The 18521-nt window shown below is 42.8% G+C and overlaps 1 protein-coding gene across 1 annotated transcript in view; it reads left to right on the plus strand.

The window, feature by feature from the left end:
* AQP9 (aquaporin 9) overlaps positions 1–18521 on the plus strand; it is a 48472-nt gene that overhangs the window by 19731 nt on the left and 10220 nt on the right. The window contains exons 3-5 of the mRNA XM_025920085.2: positions 10537–10663; positions 14149–14286; positions 15858–15976. Coding sequence (XP_025775870.1) covers positions 10537–10663; positions 14149–14286; positions 15858–15976 — 384 coding nt within the window. The remainder of the gene's footprint in view (positions 1–10536; positions 10664–14148; positions 14287–15857; positions 15977–18521) is intronic.

Genomic DNA, 18521 nt, shown 5'->3' on the forward strand with positions numbered 1-18521 from the left:
CTTTCCCTAGCCATAAATGCTGAAGCCATTTACTAATAACAAGCTTAGTGGGGTGCCTGGGTGGCTCAGTCGGTTGAGAGTCCAACTTCAGTTCAGGTCATGATCTTGCGATTCGTGGGTCAGAGCCCTTGGGCTCTGTGCTGACAGCTCAGGGCCTGGAGCCTGCTTTAGATTCTGTGTCTCCCTCTCCTGCCCTTCCCCCACTCACGCTTTGTCTCTCTCTCTCTCTCTCTCTCTCTCAAACATAAATAAACATAAAAAAAAATAACAAGCTTAGAATATTAAATAACAGCACCATACTTCATCCATATTTTTCTTACCGGTTCTCAGCTATCTTACCTCTCCCACTACTCTGTGAGCTCTTAGAGGACCTGTGTCTGAATTTTGTTTGCACCCCTGCTACCATGAGGCACCACATGTGCCGAATGTACGTATATATGGAGGAATAAATGACAAGAGGAAGGAATGGCTGAGTGAATGCCAGATCACAATTAGGGCTACTTGCAGATTTGGGGATCTTACTTTACTATATTACATTTTTTGAAAGACAGACTTGTAAAGCACAAATCTGGACACACTACTTATTTTGTTCAGGTACAGTTGAGGGCAGTTTAGGGTAAGTGAAGAAACACAACCTTTGGACACAAATGTTAATTTTAGGTTCCAAAAGATCTTTTCACTAGTTGTATGGCCTCGGGCAAATTACTTAATTTCTTTGTCCAAGGGTTTCTTTAGAAGAAAACAGCAGAGTTTTCCTTCCCTGGAGTTATTATGGGGACCAAAAGAGAGTATTTGTAACATATATGTGTGTGTGTAAACAAATCAGTTCATTTAAATTAGAAATGTTGCCACAGGCATACTCTTTGAATACTGACTTCTGTTTTATGAACATTTACATTAAATGACAAATTCTCCACTGAAGGATATTTTTCATTTAAAATATATTCCTCCCTTAAATTTCAAGAAGACCTGCACCAATGTACAATGTAAACAGTCATACATGACTCACATTCTTGGCTCACATGATTGCTTCCCACGTGAGACGTAACAAACATGTCCCAAACTGGCATTGCTAAATTAAAGGAGGATATTCCCTTCTTAGAAAAGTTTTCAAGAGAATGGTAATAAATAAATACTAGCCAGGTGAGCTTGGGAAATGTTGGGGCATTTTACAATGGCCCCTTGGGTTACTTCTTGGGTCTGGTTAAAGGGGCAGGTGAGAGTGGGGGAATGGCTTCACTTCTTGGATCTTAGTGTTGAGAACAGATATGAGTGCTAATAAGTCCCCAGAATGCTGGCCAATGCCATCTATGTGGCTCATGGGTGTGGTTCATCAGTACAGATAAAGGCCTTGCCCCACCATTATCTCAGCCCACTCACGTCCGGTACCAGGCAGGTTTGGTCAGCATGGGGCACATGAGTGTACCTTCTCCCGATGACCACAAAGTTGCGAGACACCAAGAGGAAAGAAGACAGACAAAAGTGGAAGTTGCCTATGCAGGAGGAGCAAGAGAGCAAGGAAATGTTAATCAGTGAAACAGGTTTTGCATAAACTGAAAAGCTGCACTTAGTCACCAGCCTATCTCACTGGTCTCTGAGAAAGAAGGGACATGGGCCTGAAAAGGATTTTTCGCTGGGTCACTAGAAGCTTTGGTGAAAATTCACAAGTGTCGGACCAAAGTGACCATGTTTGTTATCACCAGAAACGCCACGTGCCCTGGTACAGGAGCCCAAGAACTGTAAGAAGAGTCCCCAAATGAGCATCATCCTCAGGCCTTCAGCCCCCTTGGACTGATATGGTTTACAATGCAGTTGTTTGCACTGGGTACATTGATAACAGATGGCTGCTATCATGGGTCTCCAAGTCTTCAGCATTCCCGGACAGCCCTTCACTTGCAGTATGAGATAGGAAAACTGGTGCCCTGATCCCACACTGTGGGAGCCCAGCATTCTACCTGAATATTTCTATCAATTCTCGGGGGTATTTGTTCCTTCTGATGACCTCTCACTCCACCCAATGTGTAATGGTTAAGAGCACAGGCCTCCGATTAGGACAGACCTGGGATCAAATCCAGGTTCTGTCTCTTTTATTTTTTATTATGTAACATTAGAGAAATTGCTTGGCCTCTCTCAGCCTCAATTTCTTCATCCATAAAAGGGAGATAATAATACCGTACTTTTCTCCTAGAGTGAACATAAGTTGATAATGATGAAGTAATACAGGTAAGGCACTTAGCATGGAACCGGGCACAAAGAACACACCAAATAGATCATAGCTGGTGTTTATATTTCTTTATCCATGCTACCCTAAACGGATGAGTAAAGATAGTAAGCATTTCATGAAGCCTTAACTCCAAAGTCCATGACAGTATTTCCCAAGCAGTCCTTTCAACTCTTCTTTCAGTATCTATTAATTCTGAAAATACTGAACTACAAAAAGTAGATATGAGACATGGTTTTTTTCCCCCTTATTTGGACCATGTTTGATGCACACAAAGAATCACAGACCCCTTATAATAATTACAAGTTTCCCTAGTGATCATTGGCCTCATGTTGCAAGCATTTGCAAACATTTGTAAACATTTTGCTAAAGAATCCCTAGCCTTTATTAATGACTGCTTTTCTGAAAGGGCTCAATTTTTACCTACTTACTAAATAAATGTTTATTGAGTCTCTGTTTTACATACTGACTAAATAAATATTTGTTGAGGGTCTATCATGCACTGTGTACTGTGTTGGGAATATCTTGGTTGGCACTGTAAAGGAGGTAATAGATACCTAAGAGTTTTGAGAATAGTAGGCTTATTATCCTTTCTCCTCATCTCCAGCATTTGTCTGTGATAATAACTTGATCTGTGTCCAGTAATCAGCTTGTCGTAGGGGTCATGGCTCAGTTGGGAACTTGCCAGCAGCCCAACTGATATTTCTTAGAAATCACACTTCCCACTTCTCACATCCCACCCTGAAATTGACTGTTTCTCTTGAAAAGACATTTACACAGGGTCTTATTTTCCCTGCTTATGTTTAGACATTTTAATGTATTACATCAGATATTGTTTGAGCTGCTGTGGCAGACGCTACAGTCTTGGTGGGGTGACACAAGGCAAGGTGGAATATAATGAAATGACATTGTAAAGACATAGTAGAAGAAGCAGAAGAGGCCTCTGCAGGCTGAAGCTGTCAAAGAAAAACCCCACAGAGGAGGTAGGATTTTAGTTCAGTGTTAAGAATAGATTGGGTTTGGCTGGGGAAAGTGAAGAGAAGGGACATTTTGCTGGAAGGTATAGCATGAGCAGGTGTACAGGGTGGGAATGAGTGTCATGAGCTCAAAGGACTCAAGTGACTGGGACTGCAGCCTGGCTGATGCAGATTTATGCTGAAGAATACCGGGCAGAAAGTGGATGAGTCACGAGGCAAGGCACCAGAGGGCCCTGAGGACCAGGTGGACGTGTTTGTGCTGCTACTTCCTGAGTAATGGCATATAAGTTGTGCTTCATCTGGCATGGTCACTGAGTGGGGAGACACTGGGGGTGAGGACACTGGCTGGGGGCTGCAGAAGAAGACTCAGAAAATTTGAGAATGATTGCCTATGAATGGCAAAGGGAGAGAAGAGGAGGGAATATAAATGATTCCAGAATGTTTGGCCTGGGTGATTGAGAATGACTGGTCACCAGTCCAACTGCCTTTCAAATGTCCTTCTTGCTTTTCCACTGAAATTCTTTCTCCCACTCCTGCCACATGTGGTGCCTGATAATAACAACAGTATTTACCCTCTCCCCTTTCTGTGTTGCTTTCCTACCAAAAGCACTAAAACCCCACCAAATATGAAAGGACCCATCTTTGGAGAGGAATCATAAATAGGCAAAATAATGTGAAGCTCTTGTCAGCTTCCCACTTTCTCTCTTCCGCAAATTTATCCCACTACTAGGAATGAAACAGCAACTATTTGTAATACATGTCATAGATGTGTTTCTCCCTGGTTTTATTACCCATCAGTGAGTCAGTGGTTAAGTTCATGAGTCCGTTTGTCTTAACTTACTCACCCAAAATGGGGGTTTTCTTTTTTAGTTTATATTAAAAGCAATAATATCCTGCACTTGTCATTGCCTTTTGTCATTTAAATAATGCTTTCATTGTTGTTATCCCATTTGCACCTTTACTAAACAATCCTATGAAACAAGCCTGGCTAGTATTATTATTACGTTTTAATAGATAATCAAGCTGAGACTGAGAATTGACATGCTCATTTACACAGACACCGACAGTCGTACCTGGAAACAGCAGCTAAAATCTGTTTATTTAATTACCTCCAATATTCTAGATGCTGTTACAGAGACAAAGAAGTTTAACACATGATCTTGTATACCTTATAAAATTGGGAAAATCAGGCATAGATACGTGAACAGTTCAAGTACATCCTGTGCCTGAGTGTCCCACTAGATGGCAGTAGAAGCAATGAGCAGAGGGTATAGGATAAATTACCATGTCAGAACATGACACACGAGTAAGGGAGGACTGTGTCCATTTCTGGGCCCTGTGTTTTAAGAGGAATGCTGACAACCCAGAGCTGAACCAGGTGAGACTCACTGGGAATCTGACTCTCAGGAATCAAAAATGAAGGGACAGGCATCCAGGAAAGAGAACTTAGAGAGGACCTTAGGCTCCCTCCATTTATTAGAAGCCCGGTATGTGAAAGAAGTTTATTCTTTATAGTCCCAAGAATGGGCCTAGAGCTAATAGACAGAAATTACAGGAGAGAGGATTCCAACTTCATATAAGGAAGGACTCCCCAGCCAATGGAACAATGAAAAAATATATAGCACAAACTGCCTGATGTGATAATGAGCTCCCTATGCCTCACAGTAATCCAACATGGACCAGATGAATACCTGTTTAGGATGTTGTTGGTGAAATGCCTATATAAGATCCAGTATGTGTGCCATTGAGTTCAGAACCAGCATGGTGCTAAGGCTGAGGAGAGAGCATCATGCAGGGTTTAAGACCCCAGGCTCTGGAGACTATGGTGCTCACACTTGGAACCGAGCCACCATGTTGTAAAGAAGCCAGTCCACATGGAGAGGCCATTTGTAGGTGTTTGGGCCAATGCTCCAGCTAAGGCATCAGCTGAGAGCCAATATCAACCACTAAACACGTGAATGTGTTAGCCTTTAGATAATTATAATCCTATCAACTTTGAACCATCATACTTGACACCAAACGGAACAGAGTTGAAATGCCCTGACCAACCTTGCCCAAACTGCAGACTCACAAGCAAAATAAATGTTGTCATTTTAAGCCACTAAGTTCAGGGGTAGTTACATAGTGCTGGATAATGAACACAAATGTGATATTCTACATTGTCATTGAGCTTCAAGGCAACTTACAGGCACGGAGTAAGTAGAAGGTGGTGGTATTTGCAGAAAGGAGGTTGGTGGATTGGCAGACGAGAGAAGAGAAAGCTTGGTGAAGCTATTGGGAGAATATGAATGAGAGATGAATGAGGAGCTTTGGGGGCACAGCGAAGGACACAGTGAGGACCAGATCCATGACTTGTAATACCTTTCCTCCTCTACATGCTTTTGTGAGTTCTCTAACCCTCCTGGAGAAGGCATTTAGACTGAGCAGTTGCTAGATCCTGACAAGAAGGTGGAACAGAACTTGAAGGTCTGTACATGGCCTCCACATACAAGGAGGGGATGGTGGGCGTGGGAAACACAACACCTAAGGAAACAATAAAACAAAATAAACCAGCCTAGTGTTTGCTGTGGGTATGGAAAGGAATCTTAGAAATTGTTTTCTAGATAAGGAAACCAAAGTCCGGCATTTGGAAAACAACTAAGCACTAATTGTATAGTATGGACAGTACGATTGAATTTCAAAGAACAAAGGTTAGGTGTGGTGAGATATGAATGGGTAATGGGTCCAAAACAGCTTTCCAGATAGGGAGACCAGAAAACTGAGACAAAGTGGATATGATAATAGGCTTCCTCTGTATCTAAGAAGGAGAATGGTAGGACAGGCTTTTCAAAGGTTAGGGCAGGGTGTTGGTTTGAAAAATTTCTCAGTAATACCATGAAGGAAAGTTCTTTCATTTTGGAAGGAAAAAAACTACACTGGGCACACAGAAGAAGGAAACCAGAGTGGGTGACCAGTTCCCTAGCAATCAGGCCGCGATACATTAGGATATCCAAGGACTGCTTCCCTGTGCAGTAAATTCAGGTGGGACGAGGCAGGCAAGGGGTGATACTAGAGGGTAGTTGCCTGACTTCCTCATTGCCTCTGAGACTATAATAAATGTATTTTAAAATTTAAAAGCAATGATGTAAATCTGGGCTGAAATCTGAGTGGCAATTTCTGATGGTCAGGGAAGTCCCCACACTGTTCATTTGTCCTCCTTCCTTTCCCACAGCACACAGCATCGATTATCCTCCCGAGGAAAGAACAAAAAAACCATTTCAGCATCTGGGGTGGAAAAGGAGAGTATTAATCATTATGAAATTTGACAGGGCAGAGGCCTCCCTGAATCCACTCAGGCCATTTAAAACTTTTCTGTCCCCTCTAGACTAGCACGAGTGCACGCGCATCAGACCATAAAAGCAGGAAGATGCTTATATGGAAAGCAGTAATATTTCAGGACTGGCCTGTGTCCGGATGTGTCTCATTACACCTCATTGTCTAAATCAAGTCATGGCAGTTGTCAGTAAACTTTTATTCTTGTTTTCTGAAGATGCTGCCAAAATGCCAGTTACTTTGGAAGTTGTGCACAGGGCAGTTAATTCAGTTTAAATTAAAAAGAAAGACACCAATGTGGTGGTGGTTTTAATTCAGAGAGTTATTATAATAGATAGAGATTCTGGGAAAAAAATAGGGCAAGTCTAAGTGAAATTGATAGGCTATGAAATGGACCCAGGGGATGTTTTTGAATAAGGAAAGGGGAACATGCTCCCATTACAACCTCACTTAGGATTCAGTGCAGGGTCTGGAGCCAAGCCAGTGCATGTGTGATGGGTAGCCCAAGGGCGTCCCTCAAGATATCAAGCCACCTACTTAACCCTACCATCCAGCAGTTAGAACTAAGGTGAGTCAATATGTCTTAGAATTGGGGATTACAGAGGCTATTGAAAGACCATCAAGATAATTTCTCTGCCTTCAGGGAGGAGTAAAACAAAATCATTCTATATGTATGAAATTATTGTTTGTATATTATATTTCTATGAAAGACCTCACAAATGCACCCTGGGGGAGCGGTTTAGAATTAATCCATCACTGTCAAGAAATTGTTTATGTGCTACCTCTCCTACTTCAGGTTCACACTTCTCTTCTCATCCTTTTGTGAAGAGACACATAGTGGCTGGTTATTATCTTCCTGATAAGAGGCATTCACATGTTTAATCTCTTTTTTCCTTGAGCATATTTATTTCTGAAACCTTTCCTCACGTGTCCTTAAATAATATTCCTTACTTGATGCTGAGTCCTTCTTGAAGTTGTTGCTTCATTATGAAACCCAAGCTGAGCCATGTATTCTAGAAAAAGTTTGGCCAATTCAAAATATAAAGAGCAATGATTTAATGACCCTGCAGTCCAGAACTTATTCCTCCAGGAGCATACCAGCTGTTTAAACCACAGCATGAGGATGGCTGATGGCCATTTATTGTCTTGTTGCTTTTCTAACAGACTTACATGTAACTAATCTGTCTTTCCCAGTAACACTCCCTCATCAAATGTTTCCTTAATGGACCGTGATTAAATGGTTTTAATTGTTCAGTGAAAATATAGGACTCATTTTTTAAAAATTAGGAAATGCATGATGCTACAAATATTTGTGTCCCCCTCCCCCCACTGCCAAATTCATTTGCTAAAAACCTAATGCCCACAGTGATGGTATTAGAGGTAGGGCCTTTGGGAGGTGATTAGATCACAAGGATGGAGCTCTCATGAATGGGATTAGTGCCCTTTTAAAAGACTTATGAGAACTTGCTCAGTCCCTTCTGCTCTGCAGGATACAACAGAGAAGTCTGCAACCCAGAATAGGGCTTTCACCTGACCATATTGGCATCCTGATCTTGAACTTCCAGCCTCCAGAACTGTGAGAAATAAGTGCCTGTTGTTTATAAGCCACCCATTCTGTGGTATTTTGTTATAGAGGTACAAACAAACTAAAACACATGGTTAAAAAAAAAAAAGTATGCAATGAAAATTGCTCTCCCAGTATCTGCACTGGCCATTTAGCTCCCCCCATGGAATCCAGTACCATCTCCTGATCTGTGTTCATAGAGATGGCTCATGAATGTAGAAAGAAATACATACACAGTAAAACCTTGGTTTGCAAGTATAATTAGTTCCAAAAACATGCTTGTAATGCAAAGCCCTTGTATATCAAAGCAAATTTTCCCTTAAGAAATAATGGAAACTCAGATGATTCATTCCACAACTCAAAAATATTCATGTAGAAATGATTACAGTCCTGTAATATAATACAAAATACTAAAGAAAATAAAAAAATTGTTTTTTACTTGCCTTTGAAAACCTTTGTGGCTGGTGTGAGGGAGACAAGAGAGAGAAGGGTTATTGTGTAGGACGACTTTCACAATCCCTTATGGAATCACTGCTATCTACTGACTCAATGGAATTTTTTCTGCATGGGGGCCATTGTATATGCTCATATGGATGTTGACTATAGTACAATATTAATAAACTTTTGTCATATACTGTACTTAATGTAATTGTCAATAAGGCAGCAGAAGAAGGGGTCTCTATCTGCAGGCGGTCTGACCTAGAATGAAGCAAAGCATTCTTTCCTAAGCTTACTTTGTTTGGAAAAGCAGAGGACTGTCCATCGGTGCTCTGAAGTGACAAAAAATACACTAGTGTCAGTTGTGGGCACTTTCTAACATTCTGAAAAATCAGTGATAACTGCCAAACACTGCAGCCTGAGACCGAGCATCTGAGCATGAGAAACAATCATCCACAATCTCACTGAGAGAGAGAGAGAGAGAGAGAGAGAGAGAGAGAGAGAGAGAGAATCATTAACTTCGTTGTGATCATGTGATGTTAGGCATCACATACTACTCGTATTGCAAGACATCACTCATTTATCAACTTAAAATTTATTAGAAATGTTTGTTCACTTGTGGAACACTTGCAGAACAAGTTACTCACAATCCAAGGTTTTAATGTAATATATTTTGAATACGATTGGCAGTGTGCTTTAACACTGCTCTATATCTTTTCTTAAAAGTTATTAATATAGGGGTGCCTGCATGGCTCAGTTGGTTGAGCGTGACTCATGTCACGATCTCATGATTTATGAGTATGAGCCCTGTGTTGGGCTCGCTGCTGTCAGTGCAGGGCCTGCTTCAAATCCTCTGTCCCTCCCCTGCTTGTACTTTCTCTCCTCTCTCAAAAATAAATAAACATGAAAAAAAGTTAATAGTATATATTGGGAATCTTTCCGTACACACTGATCTGCTTCATTCTGTGATACAGCTGGATAGTACTCTGCTGAGTAGATGTACCATTATATATTTGTTCCAGACATTTCTGAATACTTATCCCATTCTCCAAAATACCCTCTACAGCTGAAGACTATGGAAGATCCTACTTCATCTTTACTGTATAACTGTTTGCAGAGTGCTTCCTATAAGCACAGCTCTGTGCTTGGTGCCAGAGGGAATGCAAGAAGCAGTAAGTTTGGCAGCCCGGCTCCCTAAGAAAGTACAGCCTCATCAGGGAGAAAAGACATGGGGATGAGAAGAGCTAGATTGCCAATGCTATCCCCCTGCCACTTTTCCTTTGTTTTCTTGCACATTAGATGCCCTTTCCCATGGCTTTGTACATGGCACAAATGGCCTTTCCATTTGTCAGATGTGCATATGACTGTGAGCCTGAGATGGCTTACACTGGGAACTTCTAGAGCAGGGATTGCCAGCTCTCCTATAGGGGCCAGGAAGGAGACCTCTGTGAGTGGAGTGAAGTGAGTGAGCCGCTTGGGAGCATACAAGCTCTGTTTAAAGGGAGTGAGCAGCCTCCCCTCTCTCTGCCCCTCCCCTACTTATGCTCTCTCTCTCAAAAATAAACATTAATTTAAAGGGAGTGACCAGCTGCTGCCCTGCTCCAGGAAATTATTTCCCTGTGGTTGCTAGATCTTCTGATTGATGAAAAGGAACCAGTGGTAAAAAGTACATGGGATCTTTCTGTGTTATTTCTTATAACCTCAAGGGAATCTACAACTGCCTCAAATAAAAAGTTTGATTTAAACTAAGAGCAGAACCCTGGATCGTGGTGTGAAATTACCCGATTTACAAGTATGGGGAAAATGTTAATGCTGCAGGCCCAGAAACCTCATCTGTAAGCCAGATACAGCTTCAGAACCACCATTTTGCTCTCTGTGCACAGGGGGATTATTATGATTTGATTTGCATGAAGCCTGAGGCAGCCCAATCTACGTGTTTGCTTAAAACATCTTTCTTGTTCCTGTGGCTTTCCATTGTCTTTGACAGTGGCCATCCCCACTTATGAAGCTTCCTCTCATTCCAGGTCCTTGGATGTGGCTCTGTTGCCCAAGCTATCCTCAGTCGTGGACACTTGGGAGGTATTGTCACTATCAATGTTGGATTTGCAATGGCAGTTGTAATGGCCATTTATGTGACTGGAGGTGTCTCTGGTAAGTAATAGAAATAATAATAGCTGCTGTTAATTCAACCATTCCAGTGTGCTAGCCCAGTGTTGGATGCTTTACATACCTCAATTTATTTGGATCTCCACAACCCTGAAAGAATATGTATTTGGTTCTATTTTTATAGATGTTAAAATCAAAGGGGACAGCAAACGGTAAGTGACTTGTGCAAAGGCAACATTTAGCAAGAGACAGAGATGGGGTTAGGATTCAGAACTAGCTGACCCCTAAATCTAGTCACTATATTGTATTCTTCATCCATCAATATGATCTTTTAACTTCTCTACCCCATGCCTGGAAGCTGTTCTTGGATACCCCATGCCGAGCCCAGTGAAGATCACTCCAAGAGAGAAAAATCCCTGGACCTTTACCCACAGCAATGAAAAAGTCTATGCCACTTGCAAAATGACTGGTGCTGTCATGCAAGTGCAGGCCTCATCAAGCAGATCATGGGCTAATTCTGCCCTGATTAGAAGCCACTCACAATGTTCTGAGAAGCAAAATGAAATGATGATATTTAACGCAGTCTGGGGACTTAGGAGAGCACTGTGGAAATGATCCAGTTCTCAAAGGCACTCAGAATCTTTCAGAATCCTTGTCAGAACACTAAGCCAGGACCACTGGGGATAAAGGAAGAAAGGGAAACACCACGTGTTGGGTGCTATCCTGGGGCTGTCCATACTTTATCTCTTTTCTCTAAAGCAGCCCTCTGAGGCAGGCATTGCTGTCTACATCCCACCAAGAAAAGTGGAGCGCCAAGATATTAAATAAATTGCTGGAGTCGCACAACTGGCAAAGAGCAGAGCAAAGATTTGACGCAGGTCTACGTGACAGCAAACCTCATGTCCCCACAGTCACACAATATTCACAGTGGTCTATTATGGGAAGGGCGTTATAAGCAGGGCCTTTGGGCAGAGCAGGCCTGCCAGACAACCATGCTGGCCAGCTGGCCTGGTGACAGATACTGCCATTGGAGCCCTGAAGAATGGTTGCCTAGACCCCGGGGGAGCCTCCTTGGGCTGGGCACCTGGAACGGTCATTTGCTGGCTGGCACCCTTACCATAGCACATGGACTCAGATCCTGGGGTGGTCCAGGCTAGAGATGCCTGTATGTGTGATTTGTTTGGCATGAGCAGTGTTTATGTTCACTCTCTCGTCAAGCCTTTGCTGTGATCCCAGGGCTGCACTGCCTACCTAAGCACAAGAGTACACAGGGGACCATCCTGACTGCGCCAAGGCCAAATTACAGTGCAGGCCTTGACAGCAGGCACAGATCACAGTTGTGGCTTAAAACAAGCATGCAGGAGGCTCCACTGCTGCCCCCCAAGGCCCTCCTATGTTCACACAACAAGTGTGGTTTCCACAAACCGTGGGATATAAACATGAGTGCATTCTCAGCTGTTTTTTAGGTAGTGACACGGTTTGGGAATATTTCACCTGCATAACACCCTGAATTGAATTCTATTTATTTAGAAAAATTGACCCCAGGCCCTAGGAGTGTAAGAAATTGCTTTCATCACCACTGCAGCCCATGTCTGTTTGTATCCATTGATATACTCAGGGATTTGGGCGGTCACCATAGGAAAAAAAGGGACAGAGACCGGCAAGAAGAGGAAGAGAGGGTGAGGGATGGTGTGAAGTCTTCCCATCTGGCCCCTAGACCTGGGTTAAGCCCCTGTGGCCAGAGGGGTGAGAACCAGAGCTGATGGGACTGTTTCCACTAGAGGCTGTTTCTGGGTGAGGGTTAAGAGCTGACCAAGTTGTTCACGAGAGCCTGTGAGACCCCAAAATACAAGTACAGCAGTTTCTAAGCCCGGTTAATACAAGATGGCATTGGGTTGGAAAGGAAGCTCATCTCCCCATCTCTGGAGAGGCTCCTTGAAGACTGGTGCATTCCCACTGGTGGGAAGGTGCAGGGACAACACACCAGCCTACCACTGACATCCACACAGACACCCGTATTGGTTGTTTCAGCAGCCACGGGACTAGGATAGGAAGACTGTGGGGGAGATGACTTTCTCATGTGGCTACAGCTAACATACTGGTTTGCGGGCACATATGAGGCCCTCTTTGAGGATTCCAAAAATAACCAATGTGCACTGGGCATAAATATAAATAAGATCTCATTTGTGGTCACAGACTGGTGAAGTCAAACGACATCTGGTTTTGAAATAGAAAACATTACCTCACTGGAAGGAAGTTACCACACCCTGCTTCCTTGTGAACATGCCAGTGGTCTGCCATTCAAATCTGGCCAATCGGAACTCACAACTCCTCCATTAATTTTGCAACGTCCCCCGTGACAGTGTTCACACTGCCTACTGTTACCTAGGCTATGGTGGTTGTTTTTGATGTAGCATTCTATAAGCAGTATAAATTCTTGAAAAACAAAAGAGCTTTGCGTGATGACAAATAAAATATTAAGGTTGCCTCTATCACAGAATGGTCTCTGAGTGCGGGAAAGGGGGTCACTTGCCCAGAACAGCACCTTGAAAGGGTTCAATCTGCTCGCATAAGACTTCCGTCTTGGGCCTGGTGGGCTCCAGTTCCACCCCGGGCTCTTCATATGAATCATCTGATCGTTACAACAACCTTGGCAGAGCCAAGACTTGAGGGCGGCACTCTCTGTGCCTCGCACTCATGTTCTTTCCACTACACCGCTCTGCTTTGTCCAGCAGTATTCCAGGCTGTGCGCTCATCTCTGCCAGGAGAAATCACCTGTTGCTTTGCAAGGCACCATCCTGAACACACCCTCTCGAATTCCCAAACAACTTTCCCTCTCAGTACTTTTGCAGTCTGAGCTACCTGAATAAAATGCTCTATTTATTTATTCAGCTTTCATATTTTGAACTCTTGCTATGTGCCTTTAATGAAAGTGTGAAGGCCAAGGTGAAGAATGAGGTCTCTGTCTCAGAGTGCTTATGAGGGTTCATTTCCCCTTAGACATCTCTTTTCCAACTTAAGATTGTTTTAGACCTTCTGGATGTGGACCAAGGAATTACCAGATGCAGATTTAAACCTTAAACAATATATTGTATAAATATATTGACTTAAAAATATATTGAAGTTATCAGTTTATATCAATCTCTTTGAGGTTACTGTTTTATAGATAGATAAAGCCCAGTGGATGGATGATGGCTAGATGGTAAATTGATGATAGATATAGACAGAAAGTAAGCCTCGTGAGTCCAAGTTTCTTTCTATATCTGACTCCCTTTTCAGAAAGCTTAACTCTCTAAACAGTGTCTAATGACACTTGCAGGTTACTAGTTCCCATTTCCTCCCCACTCAAACACAAACACACACACTTACACACATACTTACACTCACAAATGCTTAAGTCTCTGTCTCTTCACATACAGTTCTCTACCTAGAAGACTGAATTCTGCCTGGGATCTCTAGATAAGGCTTTCTTCATAATAATTCTCCCTGGCCTGCTGCTGACATCCCTAATCATCTTATCTTTCTTGTAGGTGGCCACATCAACCCAGCTGTGTCTTTTGCAATGTGTCTCTTTGGACGGATGAAATGGTTCAAATTTCCTTTTTATGTGGGAGCCCAGTTTTTGGGAGCCTTTGTAGGAGCTGCAGCCCTCTTTGGCATTTACTATGGTGAGTAGGACAGCTGGCCATGATTTTAAAGTCAGAATTACTTGGTAGGAAGAGATAAGATAAGGCAAGAGCAGAACATGTTCCGCAGTTGACAGGCAGTTCTAAGAATTCTAGGTTCTAAATAATGGGACCAACATTATCATTAGGACAAATTCATGAAGCCTGTTTAAGAAAATGGTCACAAGCTTAAATGGAGGGCAGAACTTGAAGTCTATTTTTAGATCCAATCAGTACCACAATGTGAACATGCACAAAATAAGCAATAAGCCAGTGGCTTCTCCGCAAGCTTTCTCTGAGTTGGCTGGGAGAGGAGGTGTTGACTGGTAGGTAGCAAAGGATATGATGAGTAAGTATTTAGAGAAAGAATCTGGAACAAAGTCTTTGAAGGAAGAGGCATTGTTGAGAATAGGCTAGGTGGGGATCTCTTCTCCATTCCGTCCAACAACCAGGATTTCTGTTCTGCAACAGTCTTGGGGTGAAAACACAGCCCTGACGATTGAAGCCCCAGACTGTGCTGTGTGAGTAAATAGCTGTGTGACTTAAGTAAGTCATCTGACTTTGTTGTTTCAGTTTCCTTCTCTGGAAAATGAGAGAATTGACTTCTAAGACTCTTCAAACTAAAAAATCTTGAGATTGTATGAAATTAACTGTTAAAATAGTTCCTTCTGTCTAACCCAAGTTAAGTCTCCTACATTATGACTCTTGAATTGAAGCCCTTAGGAACTAGAATTTATGAAACCATGCCTTAGAGAAATACAACGTGGAAGAAGGCTTCTTCCCACAGAGTGTCTTTCTGAGAAAGAGAGCCTAAGAGGAATGACAGAGAAACGCAGCCCAGATCAGAAACTTGGAGAGCCAGCTGCTGTGGCAGGAGGGACTGGGGCCAGCGCTGGCTGTGTCGAGGACTGCTGTCTCCCTTGTTCTGAGGGCATCTTCACTGTACCACAGCACACCCCCAATTTCTGGACTCATATTGGGGGTTACTGAGAACCCTCTGGGAATTATGAGTTTTGCCTACAGTACATCAAAGCTCCACTTTGGCATTTGGTTGATATCAAAAATTCCAAGAATTTCCCCCAGAGAATATTAGTTCCCCAGATCCAATGGCTAAGGATTTGGCTCAAGTTTGGAGTGAACCATAGAGGGCAACCAGGGCTTTCCATCTTTGACCTGGTATCCTGGAATTTCTTTGGACATCTCTAAAACTACCATGCTATGGGGGCTCCTGGTTGGTTCAGTCTTTTAAGTGCCTGACTCTTGATTTCGGCTCAGGTCATGATCTCACAGTTTGTGGATTTGGGCCCCGTGTTGAGTTCTGCGCTGATGGTGCAGAGCCTGCTCAGGATTATCTCCCACTCTCTCTCTCTCCATGCCTCCCCCACCCCTCAAAATAAATAAACTTAAAAAAAAAAAAACCATAAAACTACCACGCTATGAAGTGAGGAGTGGCAAACAGTGTGGATCTGCCAAGCTGAACCTGAGTGATTGTAGCTATTTAGCACAAACAGGACATAGGCTGCACTCAGCTTTGCCAGGAGGACACTAATGTTCCAGAGCTCTGTCTTCCGTAGATGGACTTATGTCCTTTGCTGGTGGAAAATTGCTCATCGTGGGAGAAAATGCAACAGCACACATTTTTGCGACATACCCAGCTCCATATCTGTCCCTGACAAATGCATTTGCAGACCAAGTAAGTGTACATTTAACAAAGATCTAACTCTGGTGAAAATATATGATCTAGTAAGGGGAAATCATAGTTGCATTATAGGCTAGCAGAAAGGAAAGGCTGTGTTTCCAAAGTCAGAGGTCATTAGGCATAACCCAAGCTTTTTGTTAACAAGTTTTTTCCTTTACCAAAGTTGACACTACTAAAAAAGTTTTCTGGTTCCTCTTTAATACATACACTTATTTCACTTTGGTTGAGGTCCAGAAGAGAGCAGATGACTAGACATTTCAACCCCTAAAGGAGCAAATAGGGTTTGTTTCAGGATTACAGTCTCTTTTATGATCTGAATGGGGAGGCCATAAGAAAAGACCTTTCTATCTCAATTCAAGGACTGTGAAGTGTGGTAGTTGAGCCTAGAGTATCACTGATCCTCTGTGTCTCCTCATATGCACAGGTTTATCTAAACTCTCAAGGTAGCTAGAAGTGTCTCCACCTTATTGGCATTTAAACAAGCTGCACCCACCATCTATGATGTAGCCAAATGAACAGTTATTCCAGTCTATTTGTTGGAGGATCAACATTAACAACCTGATAGTCTCTTCCTCCCTTACTGTATCCCAGGAAGGTTGCTGGTCAACCTGGTAGGAAGGAAGGAAGGAAGGAAGGAAGGAAGGAAGGAAGGAAGGAAGGAAGGTAGGAGGAGAACAGGAGGGAGGGAGGGAGGGAGGAAAAAGGGGAGAGAGGACATCTCCAGCAACTCTAAGTTGTTCTCTTGTGATCAGGATTTATACGGTGGGACAGGGAAGAGTGAGCATGTGTATAAAATGAATCTTCCAGTTTGCCAACTCTGTCCACCTCCATTTAAGATAGATGAAAGAAACTATGCCCTCATGTCCTGAGCCTTTTTCCTTCCCACTTTTATCAATAAACCAAATAGGCAACAAGTCTTTCTTGAGCACTTTCTTTTTTTAAATTTTTTTTTTCAACGTTTATTTATTTTGGGGACAGAGAGAGACAGAGCATGAACGGGGGAGGGGCAGAGAGAGAGAGGGAGACACAGAATCGGAAACAGGCTCCAGGCTCTGAGCCATCAGCCCAGAGCCTGACGCGGGGCTCCAACTCCCGGACCGCGAGATCGTGACCTGGCTGCAGTCGGAGGCTTAACCGACTGCGCCACCCAGGCGCCCCTCTTGAGCACTTTCTATATACTCAGCCCTGTGTTGGAGCTGGAGGGACTGACAAGTAAACAGGAGTTGTAAAGATCCAAGATTTGGAGTCTGAGTACCTGACTTAAAATAACAGTTCTGCCCCAACTCCCTGAGTAGCCTTAGCTAAACTACTGAACTTTCAGGGTCTCAGGTTTTCATTTGTAAAGTGGGGATAGTAGTAGTACTTATCAAATTACTTGTAAGAATAAAATGAATAATATGAGGAAAATGTAAACAGTCTCTGCTCAGGAATTTAGAATCTAGTGAAAAACAAAACGATCACTTAAGAACAAGAGGAACATTGCAAAACTGAGGATAATTAGATGGGAAACTGGACTGTAGGAGTCACATTAGTAATTTGGAACAGAGAGTCTAAGTGAGCTGCGATGATAAGAAAAGTTTTGGTGGAAAAGACACAGAGAGATGTAGCTGCCATAAAAAGGAATGTTATCATAAGCTGAAAAGATGGAAGGATTGTATTCAAATGAAGTAGTTTAGGGTCTTACTCTATTTCCATACTTGGAGTATCAGACTCATCCAAATGTCACACTTCAAGAGGACATACTACTGAAACAGAGGATCCAAAAAGGTCACACAGCAATGAGTGGAGAGTAGGGATGTTTGCTCTAGAGAAGGTGTGCGTGCAGGAGCTGGGGAGGATGTATGTGATCATCATGTACCAGTAGCTTTCAAAGATTTGAGGGAGTGTCAAGTGCAAAAAAACTTAGACTTGGTGTGTATACCCTCCATGGAGATTTGGTGGAAATTAGTACATAGCAGGTACTCAATAAATATTTATTACTATACTTATATATTAAGTATGTGAAATTTGTACACCAGTATTTATATACTAATTATAAAATATTTAATCCCTACATGAATGAAATTATGGTGAGATCAAGTTATATTCAATAAAAGGAAGACTCTTCTAGCAATTGGGGCTGGGCTAAATATAGACCCTTTTGTCACAGGACAACAGTCATTAGGCCTGTCTAGTGGTAGGCCTTTCTGGGTAACCTCCAGGGCTGGAAAGCTTGGATTCAGAGATTCAAACACCAGATGATGGACATTGTGGGATGTGTCCCCTTTAAGGTCCTTTCCAGCCTGGAGACTAAATTAGCCAGTTGGAAACTAGGAAAAACTGGTGTCATCTGAAGGAAAGGAGCAGGAGGGAAGTTGTTTCATAAACTTGGGACAGCAACACAGAAAAAGACGGGAGGGGAGAGACCGCAGGATTGCTGGAAACAAGATGGTGGGCGTCCTTTACCCCTCTGGGCATCAGTCTCTATTAAGTGAGAGAGAATGGATAGATGATAATGGTTTCAAAGTGCCAGGAGGACAGGGAGGGTGGGAACAGTTCA

Source organism: Puma concolor, chromosome B3 (assembly GCF_028749965.1).
Source record: "Puma concolor isolate L17-30 chromosome B3, mPumCon1.1.hap2, whole genome shotgun sequence".
In the NCBI taxonomy this organism is placed as follows: Eukaryota; Metazoa; Chordata; class Mammalia; order Carnivora; family Felidae; genus Puma; species Puma concolor.